The sequence below is a fragment of the Bos grunniens genome, chromosome 28 (genome assembly GCF_055505025.1).
Source record: "Bos grunniens cultivar Pamir isolate PY7600 chromosome 28, Bosgru_T2T1.0, whole genome shotgun sequence".
NCBI classification, from domain to species: domain Eukaryota; kingdom Metazoa; phylum Chordata; class Mammalia; order Artiodactyla; family Bovidae; genus Bos; species Bos grunniens.
The window spans coordinates 18,792,120-18,810,498 of NC_141192.1; the positions used below are offsets into that span (position 1 = coordinate 18,792,120).

Here is an 18,379-nt window from a genome sequence, read left to right on the forward strand (position 1 = left end):
AATCAAAGACAAGGCAGGATCTGGGGTGAAGGAACCACCTGGAGGCTGGGGTTGGCTGGGATTGCACAAAGCCGGCTGCCCACAGGTGACCAGAGTGGACGGCCCCCCTTGCTGGCCTGAGTCTGGGAAAGGCTTTCCACCCCCAAGGGTCCTGTACTGTAAACAGAGGCTGGACTCGTGAGATGAGAGGAGCCCGGGGCGCTGCCTCCTGCCTGGAGTTGGGGGTTGCCCGGGGAACCGCACACACCTCACTCTTCCTCCTCGTTTCCCACGCTTCTGTCACCCTCCCTTCCTGCAGGACTCGGGTGAGTCCTAGCACCACCTCTATGGTTATTTACTTAGTGTTATTAACCTGTTTTTTTGTTTGTTTGTTTGTTTGTTTATTGAAGGATAATTGCTTTACAGAATTTTGTTCTTTTCTGTTGAACCTCAGCATGAATCAGCCATAGGTATACATATACCCCCTCTTTTTTGAAGCTCCCTCCCATCTCCCGCCCCATCCCACCCCTCTAGGTTGATACACAGCCCCCATTTGAGTTTGCTGAGTCATACAGCAAATTCCCGTGGCCATCTATTTTCCATATGGTAATGCAAGTTTCCATGTTACTCTTTCCATACGTCTCACCCTCTCCTCCCCTCTCCACATGACCATAAGTCTATTCTCTACGTCTGCTTCTCCATTGCTGCCCTGTAAATAAGTTCTTCAGTACCATTTTTCTAGATTCCGTTTATATGCATTAGAATACGATATTTATCTTTCTCTTTCTGACTCACTTCACTCTGTATAACAGATTCTAGGTTCATCCACCTCATCAGAACTGACTCAACTGTGTTCCTTTGTATGACTGAGCAATATTCCACCGTGTGTATGTACCACAACTTCTTTATCCACTTATCTGTTGATGAACATCTAGGTTGCTACCATGTTCTGGCTATTGTAACTAGTGCTTCAGTGAACAATGGGATACATGTGTTTTTTTCAATTTTGGTTTTCTCAGGTACATGCCTAGGAGTGGGATTGCTGGGTCATATGGTGGTTTTATTCCTAGTTTTTTAAGGAGTCTCTATACCGTCTTCCATAGTGGCTGTATCGATTTACATTCCCACCAACAGTGCAGGAGCGTTCCCTTTTCTCCAGCATGTATTGTTTGTAGACTTTTTGATCATGGCCATTCTGACCAGTGTGAGGTGTTATCTCATTGTGGTTTTGATTTGCATTTCTCTAATAATGAGGGATGTTGAGCATCTTTTCATGTGTTTGTTAGCCATCTGTATGTCTTCTTTGGAGAAATGTCTGTTTAGGTCTTTTTCCCACTTTTTGATTGGGTTGTTTTGAATGGGCAATATACAATTGCCCCATTGTATATTCTTGCCTCCTTTGTCGAAAATAAGGTACCCATAGGTGCATGGGTTCATTTCTGGGCTTTCTATCTTGTTCCATTGGTCTCTATTTCTGTTTTTGTGCCAGGACCATACTGTCTTGATGACTGTAGTTTTGCCTATTTCCTCATTGAGTTGTACGAGCTGCTTGTATATTTTGGAAATTAATCCTTTGTCAGTAGCTTCATTTGCTCTTATTTTCTCCCATTCGGAGGGTTGTCTTTTCACCTTGCTTACAGTTTCCTTTGCTGTGCAAAAGCTTTTAATCAGGTCCCACTTGTTTACTTTTGTTTTTATTTCCCTTACCCTAGGAGGTGGGTCATAGAGGATCTTGCTTTATGTCATCGAGTGTTCTGTCTATGTTTTCCTCTAAGAGTTTTATAGTTTCTGGTCTTCCATTTAGGTCTTTAGTCCATTTTGAGTTTATCTTTGTGTGTGGTGTTTGGAAGTGTTCTAACTTCATTCTTTTACATGTAGCTGTCCAGTTTTCCCAGCTCCATTTATTGAAGAGGCTGTCTTTGTCCCATTGTATATTCTTGCCTCCTTTGTCGAAAATAAGGTTCCCATAGGAGCGTGGGTTCATTTCTGGGCCTTCTATCTTGTTCCATTGGTCTCTATTCCTGTTTTTTGCCAGTACCACGCTGTCCTGATGACTGTAGTTTGCCTATTTCCTCTTCATTTATTTGGATTCTCTGTTTCTAGTTTGTTCCTTCACTTGTGTGGTATTTCTCTGCCTTTTCATTATTTTTTTAACTTATTGTGTTTGAGGTCTCCTTTTCCCAGGCTTCAAGGTTGAATTCTTTCTTCCTTTTGGTTTCTGCCCTCCTAAGGTTGGTCCGGTGGTTTGTGTGAGCTTAGGGTGAGATTTGTGCTGAGTGTTTGTTTGTTTTTCCTCTGATGGGCAGGGCTGAGTGAGGTGGTGATCCTGTCTGCTGATGATTGGGTTTGTATTTTTGTTTTGTTTGTGGTTTAGCACCCTGGCATCCTGCACAGGGAGCTACTGGTGGTTGGGTGATGCCTGGTCTTGTATTCAAGTGGTTTCCACTGTGTGAGTTCTCATTATCTGATACTCCCTAGGGTTAGTTCTCCGGAGAAGGCAATGGCACCCCACTCCAGTACTCTCGCCTGGAGAATCCCATGGACGGAGGAGCCTGGTGGGCTGCAGTCCATGGGGTCGCTAAGAGTCGGGCACGACTGAGCGACTTCACTTTCACTTTTCACATTTCATGCATTGGAGAAGGAAATGGCAACCCACTCCAATGTTCTTGCCTGGAGAATCCCAGGGACGGGGGAGCCTGGTGGGCTGCCGTCTATGGGGTCGCACAGAGTCGGACACGACTGAAGCGATTTAGCAGTAGCAGTAGTAGGGTTAGTTCTCTGGCAGTCTAGGGTCTTGGAGTCAGTGCTCCCTCTCTAAAGGCTCAGGGCTTCATCTCCTTAATTTTCCCTTCTCCTCCTCTTTCACTTCCTGCTACCCTTTTACCTAAGGACACCTGCAGCACTGCACTTGCCAGGCCTCTCTGCGCCTAACCTGTTTTTTTTTTTTAAAAAAAAACCCTAAACCAATTAATTTCTATGAATGAAGTACTGCATCATTATCATGAAAAGAAAACACTATCACTTCTCACAGACCCAGAGGACCTGGTCGAGAATTTTGGTTGGGGCTGGGGGCAAGGCTGTGAGATAGGACCAGCTCCTCTCTCTCAACAGGGGGCAGAGCAGGTGCCGGGGAGAGGGGGGAAGAACCTGTGCTGGACTGGACCTGCCCTCTGATGCAAGCAGAGGATGGAAAGAAACTGGGAAAGGGAACAAGCACGCAGAAAGCGATGTGGTGCTGTTTCACCCGGTCACCCAAAGTCAGACGGGGCAAGAGGCCAAGTCTTGGGAAGACACTGATCCAGGGTGAACCCGAGGGGAAACTGAGGCCCTGGGGGGACCATGGCTGTGTGAGGGCTCACACAGAGCCAGTGTGGAGCCAGGCCCAGAACCCTCTGGGCTCGGAGTGACCTGGGGGTGCCGGTGGGGGTGGGGGTGGCGTGGGCTCACCGGTGGCCTCGTCCAGGCCCTCTTGGGTGACGTGGTCACTCTGGCTGACCCACTCGCCGTTGCACTTGAAGTAGATCTGTGTGGCAGGGAAGGCACGGCAGCCCAGCTCCACGGGCTTGTTCTTCACGATGTAGGCGTCCTGTGGCTCCTGCAAGAAGTGGGGCAGCGTCTCTGCTGGAGCCGATGGGAAGGAGTCGGGGAGCTCTTCCCTGCCCGAGTCAGTGCCTGTGGAGAATGGAGGGCTCTGTGAGGCCACGGGTGGGAGGTCCCAGGTCCCTTCCATCCCCTGGGGGCTGTGACAAAGAGAGGAGGTCGGGGGAGGCAGAGGGGTGGGCAGCTGGAGGAGACCTGCCAGGACACTTGCTGTGACCTAGGCAAGGCCTGGCACTTCTGGGGCCTCAGTTTCCCCACTGTGCCCTGCTTTTAGGATTTTGTATTTTGGAGCCAGTCCCAGCTCTATGATGCTATGCGAGTCTACTTCTTTACAGATGGAGGAGGCAGGGGAGCCCAGGGAGGTGAGGCAATCCAGCAGGGCAAGGACACTCCTCTCCAGTCCTCTCCAGGATCCCCTGCACTGGCCTTCCAGGGCCTCCCTCCAGTTTCCCGTGGTGATGCCACAGCATGTGAAGAGCTGGAAATGGGCCTGAGGCTGGAGCACAAACTCGGCCAGCTCTGCCCTGAAGCCACAGTTGCCCTTTGCAGCCCCAGCCTGGCAGGCTGATGGACATGGGAAGATGAGCCAGGTCCCACAGAGGTGAGGTGAGGTGGCAACGCCAGGCTGGGCTCCCCAAAGCTCGCTCCCAGAGGGCCTCCTCTTCCCGGAAGTCCAAGGCAGGCAGCAACGTGGAAGGGCAGACCACGTTCGCTGCAGCCTCCCCCCCCAGCCCCTCCCCTCCCCTGGTCTGTGGCTCTGATCCACCCACTTCAGCCAAATCCACACCCTTGGCCTATGGATGAGGACACGGGGAGGCTGGGAAGTCAGTGAGGCTGTGTTGGCAGCCATCTCCTCCCCCAAAGGGGCCAAATGGAAACCCGGGCCCTGCCCGCGTCCCTGGAAAGAACAGCACCTCAGGAGGTGAGACAAACAGGAAGAGAGAGGGGCCTGGCCACCACCAGCGTGGGGAGGGAGGGAGGGAAACCAGGCCGGGCCAGGCTACTGGTTTACAATCCACTTAGGAAAATTGACTTTCCAGTGCCAAGCGCCAAACAATCAGTTGGCTGGGGACAAGCGGTGGTGGGGCTTGTCCTCCTCTGCTAACTGCTCCCGAGGAAACAGCAAATTAAGCTGCAAGGGTGTGTGTCTGCCTAGCCCCTTGCCAGCCTTCCGCACGCTTGTCCCTGTCCCAGCGCTCCAGTCCCTCAAGTGCAGCTGGGGTCCCAGGAGGCCAAGGGTGGGACACACTCTAGGGAGTCCCCCTATGGGTAGAGGTGCCAAAGGGACACCTAGTTCTTCAAGAGCAGAATGAACAACATATGTCCGCCATGTCATCTCCTGGGGGACCATGAGCTCCTGCTAAGATGTGGGCTCTGAGAAAACGCACAGGTTGTCACTGGCTCTCAGCTCTGGGCCCTGGGCAGGGTGTGTGTGCATGGCCTGGGGGAGCGAAGGGGAAGCCAGCAAGGAGGAGGAGGACTCCAGCTCCATCTGGCATGTTCTGTGTGACCCAAGGAGAGACTGTATTACTCTGTCTCTGAAGTGAATGGACAAATGGACACACTTCCTCTCTCTGGGCTCTTTTGAGGATCACGGGAGATAAATGAGCATGAGAGCCTAGGAGAGGTCTAGCACCATACAAGTTGCTGCATCAAAATAGCAACGAACGCTTCTCTGGAATTAGCTGCTATGTTTTCAGTTACACAGTTAACTTACTGAATTCTTGCAACAACTTTGTAAGGTATGATATATTGGTCCCCAGTTTACTGATGGGGGAAGCTGAGGTTCAGAGCACTTAAGCAACCTGCCCAAGGTCACACAGTTAGTGAGAGGCAGAGCCAAGGTCTGAACCCAGGAAATCAGACTTCAATGTTTGGGATGCTGCCTATCCCAAACAGGGATAGGCAAAACAGGACTCCACACTGCCTATCCCTGGAGTAGCTTCATAACACTGTAAGTGTCCCCACACCTGAGAATCCTAATAGACCCTGACACTGGCCAGGTCTCTACAATTATGGGACTCTCTCACAAAAAGACTGGGCTTCTCCAGTGGCTCAGCGGTAAAGAATCCACCTGCAATGCAGGAGACACAGGTTTGATGTTCGGGTCAGGAAGATCCCCTGGAGGAAGGCATGGCAACCCACTCCAGTATTCTCGCCTGGAGAAATCCATGGACAGAGGAGCCTCGTGGGCTACCGTCCATAACGTTGCACAGAGTCGGATGCAACTGGGCATGCACACATGCACACCAAAGGGCTAGTAAGGCTAGGACTTGTTTTTCTTGTTTCAAAGCTGGGGAAATTGAAGTCCATCCAAACTAATGCATGGTCACTTGGTTAGTGGGCATCTAAGCTGTGGATTCTGAAGGCCAGGCCAGGACTCCCCCACACCTGCTTCCCTCTGCCAGACAGGGAGACACCTTCTTTGTAGGTAAACTGGCAGTCTAGGGTCTAGGAGTGTGAACATCTGATGGTGAGATGACACAGTGCCCAGGGAGCTGGACACTGTGGCCCTCCCGCCAGGCCAGGCAGTTTTAGGGAGAGCAGGGTGGAGCCAAGAGGACTCCACACCCACCTCAGGCCACAGCATTCTGCATCAGTCTTGGGACTGAGGAGTGTAGGACAGGGCTCAGGCTTCAGACCCAGACACCCCTTGGTCTCAACCAGTCCTTACTGGCCTCAGGCACCTCATCTGTGAAATGGGGGGAATGGGCCTCCCTCTGGGGATGGTGGCCACAAGGGCAGCTCATGGGTGCAGTTACAGACTTGCCCTACCTTCTAACCAGGCAGCCCCCAGCCTCCAGGTGACAGAGCCCTGACTCTAGGTGGCACTATGGGGTGCATTTATGACTTTGTTTTATAACCCTAATGCAGCTCATTTATAAAGCAGGTGCAGACTCGACTGAGGAAGTAAACATAAGCGATCCATTAGGGCAGCAGGCCTGAGTCTGGTGGCCCTGGGCCCCCGCCCTGCCTGCCCCACCCCTCCTGTCAACCCTGGCTCCAAGACTCCGCTCTAGTCCCTGCAGGAGGATGCCTGGGTTTTCTCGTTACTGCCTCCCTGTCATTCAGGGCAGTGCCAGCGACGTAGCCGCTGCCCACTTGTCAAGGTCCCTAGCCCCCAGGCGTCCTGCAGGAGACAAAGAAGAACCAAGGGCAACCTGAGATTCCTATCCCCAGGGCCCCATCAGCAGACTAGGTGCTGGCCGGCACACAGCAGGTGCTCAGTGAACACAAATGAAAGGGGTGTGTGTGGGGGGGTGCTGCCAGCCCCGGGTAGTGGCTGAGTTGGGCCCCAGTCCCGACCAGTGGACACATCACCTCCTCCTTGGCCCTGGCTTGGGCCAAGGGCTTGTTGGCCCTTAGTGGCTGAGGAAGGCTCCTTAGGGGTCCTCGGGAGGGCCACCTGAGCCTGCCCTCTCCAGCTTAGAGGGAAAAGAAGAATAAAGTCTTGGAGCTCCTGGGTGCTTCCTCTACCAGAGGCTTTTAGAAGGTATTTTCAATTAACTTACCGAGCCCCTCAACAATCCTAGACAGAACTTCCCAAACTTTTTTGGGAAGTTCTGTGTTTTGATCATTTTTCAGTGTTTTGGTCATTTTTACCCAGTAATTTTATCCCAAAGCCAAAAGAAATTCCTAATGGTTCTGTTTATTAAGTAGTTAAATCCAACCAGCTTACGTTTCTGTGTGAGGGTGTGATCTCCTAATAACTCAGTAGCATTGGCAGGCAGATTCTTTACCACTAATGCCACCTGGGAAGCCTATTAGAAAAAATAATACTCATAAATTAAAAGCAACAATAATATTAGTATTCCATTTCTAAATGGCCACACTGACTTATAATGAGGATGTATGTGTGCCTGTTGGACGTGGCACAATACCTCAAATCTTAGAATCACAGCGGACACTGCTACCCTCATAATTTGCCTTGGGGTACTCCCAAATGCCAAAATTCCCAGCTTTGCAAAGGCATGGTGCCATGGAAAGGAAAGAAGTGTGATGTGGTGCTAAAATTGTAAGCTATCTTGAGCTAGTAGTCATTGCAGTACCTGGCAGCTGTCCAGCATCGCTGTGTTTCTTTGAAGATTAAAAATAGCCCACAGTACCCCTGTGAATTTGCTGTACCATCCTAAGGTGCCTAAGCACACGATTTGAGAACCACATCCCTATGGTAATTACATCTCTATCAGATAGGTACTATTATTATCCCCATACTACAGATGAGGAAACTGAGACCAAGAGAGTTTATAAGTAACTGGCACAGGGCTGTAAAACTATATAGCTGAGTTGGGAAGCACATTCAGGCAGCTGGATACCTGAATCTGACTTCTATATTGGGAACTGGCATTTATGTCCACTATTTGGGGGATGTTGCAAATAGTTTTGGAGAAGGCAATGGCACCCCACTCCAATACTCTTGCCTGGAAAATCCCATGGATGGAGGAGCCTGGTAGGCTGCAGTCCATGGGGTCTCGAAGAATTGGACATGACTGAGCGACTTCACTTTCACTTTTCACTTTTATGCATTGGAGAAGGAAATGGCAACCCACTCCAATGTTCTTGCCTGGAGAATCCCAGGGATGGGGAAGCCTGGTGGGCTGCCGCCTGTGGGGTTGCACAGAGTCGGACACGACTGAAGCGACTTAGCAGCAGCAGCAAATAGTTTGCCTAGGTGAGCATTATCTTCCCGTGTTACAGATGAAGACACGGGGCATCAGGGACTTGCCTGAGTCACCTGGTCAGTGGGAGGAAGCCACTGCTGCAGGCTCAGAGCCGTGGCCTTTGGTCACCATCTCCCTGGCTTCACTACCTCTCTCCCCACTGCCCCATCTTCACAGGGGAGAATAAAACACCTTTAAGAGGAGGCCCCTGAGGAGGAGGCTTTGCCACTGCCAGGCCAGATCTGAATTTCCTCCTGGTGGGAAAACGACTCACATAAAGTGTAGTTTTCCGATAGCAGAACGCATTTGAACCTACAGTTGCAGAAGTGCAACCTGCCTGTACAGCTGCATCCACAAATGGCCCAGCCGATCCAAAACGAAGGTATGCAAGAGGAAGCATCCTTACACAGATGTAACCAGAGACAGCCAGACACAGGACAAGAAAAACCACTGAAGTCAGGAGCCCCGGGTTTGCAGCCCAGCTGGGGACTGGCACTGCCACGTGGCCTTCCTCTCAGGCCTCAGGAGCCCCGTCTGTAAAATCAGGAAGTTGGTTGAGTCCACTTCCTGAGTTGCACTCTGGTTCCCACATTTTGATATTTGAAGATGGCCTGATGGGGAATCTGTTAATGGAGGACACGGCCCTGTTGAGTAAAGTTTTTCTCATGAAGCAAATTTGCTTAAAGTGGGGTCAACTTTCTTGCCGTTGTTATTCCGGCTCAAAGACCCAGCACCTACTGGGGCCCTAAGGCACAATGTTGTGGGGAGGCCAGGGAGGGAGGAGGAGGAACTATTTGTTGGTGGTGGGTACCGTTCAAACCCCCACTTCTCATTTACCTGTTCCTGCCTACATGGGATCTCCTGTCAGTTAGTCTCACTTGGATGTACTGATTCACAGGGATAGAGGTTACTCCAAGGGCTGTCTTGTACAACACCCACCCCACCCCCATCAATTCTGTATCCAACCTTGACTCACATACCTCCAGGGACAGAGACCTCACCACTGCCTTTCTTAGCCAGGTTCTCCTTTAGACAGATCTAACAGAAAAGTCTTCCTTACTTTCACCTGAAATTTGCTGGTGGAGGTTCCAGCCATCGCTATAATTTCAACCTCTGAGGTCATGCAAAACAGTGCACTTCCTCTTCCCCATGATGGCATCCCAGCCTCTGCCTACTTGCCCTAGCCTTCTTGTCTTTCTCTCAAATATTCACAAGGCACCATTCTGCATGCCCTCGTTACCAATCTGGCTTCCTCGTGGGCAAGTTCCATTTTGCTCACAATCTGCTTAAAACATAGGAAGAGGAGGTGACGAGGATGGGGGTCTGGTGGCACCTTGCTCTGGGCAGCTCGAAAGTTCCTTGGTAGAGGTGGATGGCTGCTTCTAGGAAGCAGGGAGCACGTCACACTGTTCTTGGTGTCCCCCATGATGTTCAGGACAGGGTACCTATGCCCTGGGAGGGGAGTGGAGCTTGCAGGACACAGGAGTCTAAGCTTGGTCTCTGCCTGCCAGCAGGATCCATGCCAGGCTGCATGCTCCTTCCCAGGGCTGGGCTTGGGCAGTGCCCAGTGTGGAGACACACCTGGCAAGTGGGAGGTTTGATGGGGTGGAAGTCAAGGCCCTGGGCTTATTTAAGAGGTATCAGAATCTAAGCCATTAGAATAAACAGAGTCTGGGGGCCTTAAAGATGAAAGAAGGTACTTTAGGACAAAGGTAAATTAAAGACCCTGATGCCGGAAAAGATCGAGGGCAGGAGGAGGAGAAGGTGACAGAGGATGAGATGGTTGGATGGCATCCAACCAATGGACCAACTCAATGGACATGAGTTTGCGCAAACTCCAGGAGATAGTGAAGGACAGGGAGGCCTGGCGTGCTGCAGTCCATGGGGTCGCAAAGTGTCAGACATGACTTAGTGACTCAACAATAACAAAGAAACCATATTTACCAGAGCTACACCTGGGAGGAAGGGGGAAGGGACTAAAACTACAGTGTTCAGACATCCCTGGAGGGGAGACTGCCACCAGTTGCTAGGGGAGACCAGAGGGGTTGCGCTTCCCTTATGGTGACCCTGAGCAGGGGGTCCAGCTTGGATGGGCACACGGTGGAATGGCTTGGCCTGACAGCCAGAAAACCAGCTCACTCACCCTGCCACTGAGACCTTGGGAAGGCCTCAGTTTCTCCATCTATGAGAAAGGGACTAACAAGTACTGCCCTGTCAGTTCTGAGGTGTGGTGGTGAAGGTCAGCTGAGCATACAGATGCAAATGTGCTGTAGCAACTGGGAAGAGCTCATGCCAGCCACATGGAGAAGTGCCAGGCAGGAAGGATTTTCCAGCTGAGCCCTGTACGGGGAGTCCTGAAACCTGTTCTACCAGCTCAGAGAAGGGAAGTGACCAATGCCACATCACACAGCAAATTAACAGCCAAGCTGGACCAGAGCCCCATTTCTGATTCAGGGCTGAGGGAGATAGCACAGCATGGCATGGCTATGGGTAAAAGTTTGGGTTCCGTATGTCCCATGCCTGGGATGGAAACTCACTATGTCCGTCTTAGCCAGGTCCATCCCTGCCCAATAGAACTGAGACCTCAGAGGCTGCAATGATTTAGTATAGGGGGCCCTGATGCCTCCGCCCCCTGGTTTCTGTCCCCATTTGGGTGACAAGGTCTGGCCTGGGTCCCTCAGGCTCAACTGCAGGGGACAGGCATCTGTAGCTGAGCAGGGCTGGCTGGTGCGGGATGGTGCCCACAATGGGGGGCAGGACTGGGAATGGAGAATGGGGGGCAGGCGGGAGGTGAAGGAGAAAGAAACACTCCATGCTGGGCACATTTATCATCAGCAATCACAGTCTTTCTCTAGCCCCTGGACACCAGCTAATTCTCGCCAGACTTGACCTCCCACTGCATGGAAAATCTCTTCCATTCAGTGCGAGGTGGATGTGCTCAGTGGGGTGTGGGGAGAGTTGTTGGGGGAGAGGAGCCCGCTTATTATTATGTTTTAAAACACACAAACCCCATATGCAAGGACCCCTCCCTGGACACAAAGCCCTTTCTCCATCTGGCTCTGGCCTCTGGCGGCTGTGGGGTTCAGGCCGGGGCTCCCCTCAGAGGTGGCTACAATGGCTGTTACTGATGACGGATGGGGGCTGATGGGCTTGGGGGGCGCCAAGTTCTTCCTAACAAAGGAGGCCGCTTGCACAGTTCTTTTCCCATACCCTCTGCAGACCTGCCTGTGCCCATGACATCATTTCCTCTGCTGGCTACAGGAAATAGCCTCACCAAGATGGCCAGCTGGGGCAGGAGCCTGCATCCTAAAGGGGTGTCTGGCTGATCCTGAGAAATCTTTCCCCTGGAAGGACTTAGGGCAAGTAAAGAATCTCATGGGAGGCTGGGGACAAGCCCCAGGGCAGGCAGAGTCCTGGCATGAAGCCTAGGGTCACATAGCTTCCAAAACAGAGAGAGGACACTTCAACTCCCCGGTCGCTGGTCTGCCCTAGGCTCTCAGTGGTACCGAGGAAGCTGTACTCCACACCCATGGGCCCAGAACACCTCCTCTCCCCCAGACCCTTCCTTTGGCTCCTGGGCTTCCTGGCCTGGGCCTTGGCCCCTCTGGGGCTAATTTTCAGTTCCCCTTCCAAGTACTGGACTTCCCTGGTGGCTCAGACAGTAAATTGTCTGTCTACAATGCGAGAGACCTGGGTTCGATCCCTGGGTTGGGAAGATGCCCTGGAGAAGGAAATGGCAACCCACTCCAGTACTCTTGCCTGGAAAATCCCATGGACAGAGGAGCTTGGTGCAGGCTACTGTCCATGGGGTCGAGAAGAGTCAAGCATGACTGAGCGACTTCACTTTCACTTCCAAATCCTAGTCACTGTGCCTAGAAGTCTGGGCCTGGAGCAGGGGGCATTCTGCTTCCACTTCCTCTCTTAGACAAGGAACACAAAACCCTCTCATCCATCACCCTCCAGATAATAACCACTTACCCAGTACACAATGGGATAATAAACATCATCAATATAATAATCCTGTGAAGCAGGCATTCCATTTCACAGAGAAAACTGAGGCTCATCACTTCTCATCACTGAGAAGTGAAAAGGCAAGTTCAGGCTCTCAGCTACCAAGAAACAAAGTTCTTCCCATTAAATCACAGGCCTCCTCTGGCTGACAATACCCGCTGAGGGATCCTTGGGCAGCAGCTGAGTCCACGAGCTTGCTGGAAGGGAAGAGGGCCTCAACTTTCTAACTCCAGCACTTGGCCCCCTTTCCTGTCTGGGCCTGACAAGTTTGGGACTTGTATGGGGTCCCCCAACCAGAGATTTAGCCTAGCCTGGGAAGGGCCCGCTGATAGCCTGCTGCCAGCCCCCAGGATGTCACACTCAGACACATATGCAGCACACCAGCAGAACCGCCCACGCCTCGCCCAGGGTCACAAGCCTCAACCATCTCCCCTGGACACCCAGAGAGCCCCAGCCAGGCTGGGACTGTGGCTCCTTTCTCAGGGCTGCTGACATCTACTTTAAGGCAATGGCAGTGACTTTGGCCTGTGAGGAACCTCTTATTTTATTTGGTCATCTCTCCCCCATCCAGAGTTAGATGGAGTGAGTTTGAGTTGCAATACCAGATTCCATCAAACACCTAATAGCTTGGGTCCCACATAGGGAGTCCCCTCCTTCTCTGGGTTGGATATGTATGCACTGCTATATTTTAAATGGGCAACCAACAAGGACCTACTGTATAGCACAGGGAGTTCTGCTCAGTGTTATCCAGCAGCCTGGATGGGAAGGGGGTTTAGGGGAGAATGGATACATGTAAATGTATGGCTAAGTCCCTTCACCGCTCACTTGAAACCATCACATTGTTAATCGGCTATATCCCAACATAAAATAAAGTTTGTTTGTTTGTTTGTTTTTAAAAAGAAAAAGATTTGCTTCAAACTGCATGACAAGCCTCCTACAGTCTCCAAGCCCACATCTTCCAGCCCAGATCCTGCCTCACTGTGTTCCCCTTTTTCCCCTCTTGCTCCCTCAAATCCACTCTCCTCACAACAGCTAGGGCAATCTTACAAAGTGCAAATAGATCACTCCCCAGCTCACACCCTCCAATGGCTTCCATTTGCACCTGGAATGAAGTCTGAACCCCTACCAAACCCCCAGACTTCAAAGGTTCCAGGCCACCCAAGGGTGCTTCCTGCCATTGAACGTGCTTGGTTTACTATCATGTAAGGACCTCCACTGCTCTCTCCTTCTGAAAACACCCCTCCTCTCCTGTCTCCCGATATTCCTATGGCTGCCTCCTGTCACGGACATCTCAGTTCAAGTGCTACCTGCCACCTCCCCAGTGAGGCCTTCCCTGATCACCCAATGGAAATTCATTCACTCTCCCTGATGCTATCTCCACACCGTCCTGTTTGTTTTTCTTGACAGTATTCATCTCTCTCTGGAATTACCTTCTCTGTGTATTTGATTGATTGATGTCTGTCTGGACAGGTCTACTCTCTGAAAGGCAAGCTTCTTGAGAGCCTGGAAATCCTGTTTGCTTGTTTAGCTGGGTTCACTGAGGATACAAGATTTTCTCCAGCTACGCTGCCCAGCCTCTCCAGAGATACCTAAGGTGGAAGGTGGGGGTGGGAGGGAGCAGCCAGAGGTGGTGGACACAGGCTGGGCTAACCTGGGCCGTGGGAGCCAGTCCCTCTGGAAACTCCATCCTGTAGGATGCCACCAACTGATAGAACCTCAGAGACCATCTGATTACTGTTCTCTAGGACAGAAACCAGAGGGGGCATGTGCTAGTCTTAGATCACACAGCATCTGAGCAGCTGGTGCTGCTGCTGCTAAGTCGCTTCAGTCGTGTCTGACTCTGTGCGACCCCATGGACGGCAGCCCACCAGGCTTCCCCGTCCCTGGGATTCTCCAGGCAAGAACACTGGAGTGGGTTGCCATTTCCTTCTCCAGTGCATGAAAGTGAAAAGTGAAAGTCAAGTCGCTCAGTCGTGTCCGACTCTTAGCGACCCCATGGACTGCAGCCCACCAGGCTCCTCCGTCCATGGGATTTTCCAGGCAAGAGTACTGGAGTGGGGTGCCATTGCCTGAGCAGCAGAATCAGTCAAAGAAACTGGGCTCTAGATTCCTGAGAGAGTAGGACTCTATTTTAAAAATGCTTTTTTTTTTTCCTGATGAAAGTACTTTTCTTGGCCTTTTCTGTCTACAATTTAGGAAAAAATGATGATGAAGATAAAAATCACCCATTCGCAGCTCCAGCTGAGCAGAATTAACACTGGACATTGGTCTTAACATGTTTTCTTAGATGTGCACATGTTTTGTGACCTGCAAGGTCTCACCATACACAGCCTGTATCCTACTTTCTTTCAAGGCTGTTAACTGAAGACTTTTAAACCTTTTAACCAAGCAAAGCGCACCAGGCATCCCTCTCTCCCTCTCCCAGTCACACACATCACACGGGGTGCTTGCCAGCTCGGCTGACTGCCCCTGCGTGGCATTCCAGGTAGTTGGAGGAGCTGCAGGATACAGAGCTGGTGCAGGCAGCCGCTGGACAGCTGACATCAGGATCTCTCTGCATGCTTGGGCGCTGGGGAGAAAGATGCCAGTATCCTGTACCCATGTTCCAGAAAAGTCAAAACGCCCAGGCGTATAGACTCCGGCCCTGGGGCTGCCTGATGGGTTATGCCCACACTGCCCTTCCAGGCAAAGTGTCCCCATGCCACCCTGGAAAGCTCAGAGTCGGGACTGTTCTTGGAGTGCCCCAAGGCACAAAGTTCCCCTGCCTTCCCAGCATCTTGTTCTAGGCTGCCAAAACATTGCAAAGTGGAAAAACTGTGAACTGTTGCCCGCTGCCATCAGCACCGTCACCACGCCTGGCCAGACCCCACCCCAGGGCTGGCTGTGGGCACCCAGGCGGTACTAGGAGGTGGCTCAGACCCCTGGGCTGTGGGGCCCTTACAAATTCCAAGGGCTTGGAAGTCCAAGCCCTTCACTTCCAGAGGGGGGCCTGAGGCCAGAGGGGAGCTATGGCTTGTCCAGTGCAAAAGGCCAGTCAGTGGCTGTAGCACCATTGGTACCTCGGCATCACACTGGCACAAAGAGAACTGCAACCAGGAGAGACAAAGAGGGTTGCCTGGATTCTGGCCTTTGTCAATCTGTGCGATGGGGTGTTGGATAAGCTGGGCGAGGTGGAGAGAGAGGTAGAGACGGAGTCACAGTGAGAGGGACAGAGAGAGAGAAGTTTGAGAGCACCCAGCAGTTGGGGATGGGGGTAGGAGAGGCTGTGTGGGGGCTTCTTGTACTTTTCTGAACCTGGAATCCACTTGGGCTCCTACTTGGGCCCCAGGGGCAGGGGAGGAAGGTGGCTACCGATCTCCAACCTTCCACCACACTCTGCTCTGCCTCTTCCACAAGGCTGGCACTGAGCTAAGGCTCCACGGGCCCCAAGGAAGGCACCCCTTACACACTTGGCTCCCGGGAATTCCCTGTGGACCAGAGGTGGGGAGCTTCTGGTCTCAGGTCACACAGAGGGTTGAAAGCAAAGTTAGGACTGGAATGTGGGTATCCGGGCACTCAGCCAAAAGCTACTGCCCTGGCCTCCCTCTGGTTCCGACACTCTAGCCCTGAGCTCAGGTGAGCAGCTGAGCTGTCAGGGGCGGAGACGTGGGAAGATGGGTGGCACTGGCCCAGAGGAAGGCCTAGATGGCCGGGCAGGTGCACTTTGGGGCAGGCAAGGCAACGGGGAGGGCCTCACCCCCATTCTTCCATTCATTCATCAAATATTTCCTGAGTGCTTCCCCTGCATCATGCCTAGAGCAGGGTGTGGAGAGCAATGATCAAGCTTCACCTCCATCAACAGGGAGCTCACAACAAAGGGTCAAAGTTAGGACCCAGACACCCTGACTCTCAGGCTCATGCTCAGTCACTTCCAGCCTAGCCCCACAGTCATGTGACGGTCCTTCTGCCTGCTGACCCACCATCAGTGTAGAAGCAAATCTACAGCTTTGTCTGTAGCTCTCTCCTTCTATAAAGGAGTCAGTCCACCTCCACCAGGAAGTAGGCTTTGACTACTTCTGTCTTGATGACTATAGGGACTTCTCATCCTTCAGGCTCCTAAAATCCTTCGTATTTCTTGGGCTGAAGCACACAGGTGTTTCCACTGGCTCATGAGGTGATATTGGGTAAACCACTTCCCTCTGGACCATAATCTCTCCTTCTGGGAAACAGAGCCACTTTGACTTGCTTTACCTTCAGGGTTGTTGGGAATATCAAGGTCAGAAGTGTGACACTGTTTTGCCAGCTGGGCTGCCTTGTGTGTTTGCTAATTCTTATGATTTCTCTGTGTAGTGAGAAATAACAGGCATACCTTCTCAGGGCTGGCAGGGGCACTGGCTGGCATCTTGAACAACAGCTCCAGGGTCTTCCTTTACCTTCCAGGGCTGGCCAGGTGTCCCACTCCCCACCCCCTACCTGGCTTGCTCTCCCAGCTGCTGCCCAGCCCACTCAGTGATGACACGGAGCTGCAAAAGGCTGATGCAAGCTGGAAGGACGGAATGAAACAGACTTGAGTGGGGCGGATAGAGCTCCACCCCCAGCCCCGTGGGATGCTGGGCCCGGCCCCTGCCTGCTTGTTTGCACCTGCTGATGTAATTGCTGGGCCTCCTTGGCTCAGGGCTCGGCCTGCTCACCTCGGCTTTCGGAGCCAGAGGAAGGGTGTGAGGTTACAGCTGCATGCACCACGAAAGGGCCCTTCTCTAGGGAGGGGCGCCTCTGGGTGCCCTCTGTGCCCCAGAGAGGGAAGGAGGAGGAAAAGCTAGAAGAACAGCATGGAAAAGAGCATGGTTCAGAGGTAAACAGGATCTGGGTCAACCCAACTTTGTTACTGTGTCACTTCAAGGGAGGGAGGGGTCCCCTGTCTCTGAGTCTGGACAGGCACTCAACTTGTCACTGTTTTCCATGGATGTCTCAAGGGGGATGAAGTAGTCTGAGAGGGGAAAAGAGAAAGGATGGAAGCATGGCTCTGTTGAATGAAAACACTAGGACAGACCAGGGCTGGCCACCAGCTCATTTCCTGGGGCCACACGCTTGTTGATCTGTAAAATGGGCACATCTCTGTGGGCCACCTCACAGAGACAGCTGGGGGCAAAGGTATGAAAGTGTGACATGACACTAAAGTCTGTGGATAGCTCGGGTGGTGGTAGGGGGCTGGGGATAGTCGAGGGAGGTTCTTGCCAGGAGCCTGGGGCTCCCAGAGGCTGGGAGGGAGGTGGGGCTGTCAGCTGTGTACTCTGCCTGGCCTGGCCCCAGGAGCCTCCCCTTGGGGAGAAAAGCATGGAGGGCAGCACACGTCACCCCAGAGGCCTCTAAGGAACCATCAAAAGTGCACGGGTGATGAGGACAAGAGCCAGGACCTACGCCTGGAAAATGCGAGGCCACTGGCATGGAGCTGCGGGTGTCCCCGATCTCGGGAGTCCAGGGTCTGAGGATTACCCTGTCTCTAGACTGTAATTCTCCAAGCTGGATTCCCTGGAGATGACTTTGCTCTTTCCCTGAGAAAGTGGGGGGCAGTGGGGAAGGAAAGAGCCGCACAGAGTTCACGTGTCTTTTTGGTTGACACTGAAGGCAAAAAGACAGGGACCAGCCAGGCGGGGAGGAGACGTCCATCTCAGCCATGCCCACCTCCTCAGTCTGGGAGAGGGTTACCTTTCCTAACTGGGCCCTCAGTTCTGCCTGACTGCGCTGGACAGGGGAGCTGCACTCCAGCTGGAACTCACGCACTTCCCTGACCACAGAGACCCACCTTCCCTTTGACCAGCGACAGCTACTGTTTTCAGACTAACCCACTCCCAGGCACTGCACAAATCACTCAGTGTGCGTACATCACCTACCTGAATCCTTCCAAGAACCATCAAGGCAGGTACTCTAAATCTGATCCCCAGATTGCGGGTAAGGAAACTGCGAAAGAGAGGTTAAGTAACTTGCCCAAGGTCACAGAACAGGGTTGTCAGCACTTCAACCTGGATCTCCCTGACCCTAAGACCATACTTGTTAACCTCTGTGCCAGCGGTTCTGAAACTGCAGCATGTCCCAGGATTAGCTGGAGGCTTGGTAAAAACCTCTTAGCAGGTCTTGAGAATGTATCCCGT

General features: G+C 52.3%; 1 protein-coding gene across 2 annotated transcripts in view; it reads right to left on the bottom strand.

The window, feature by feature from the left end:
* The window catches only part of UNC5B (unc-5 netrin receptor B), a 90,945-nt gene that overhangs the window by 20,462 nt on the left and 52,104 nt on the right, over positions 1-18,379 (bottom strand). For both annotated transcript variants that reach the window (XM_086382191.1, XM_086382190.1), the window contains exon 2: positions 3,427-3,651. In XM_086382191.1, the coding sequence (XP_086238317.1) occupies positions 3,427-3,651 (225 nt within the window). The remainder of the gene's footprint in view (positions 1-3,426; positions 3,652-18,379) is intronic.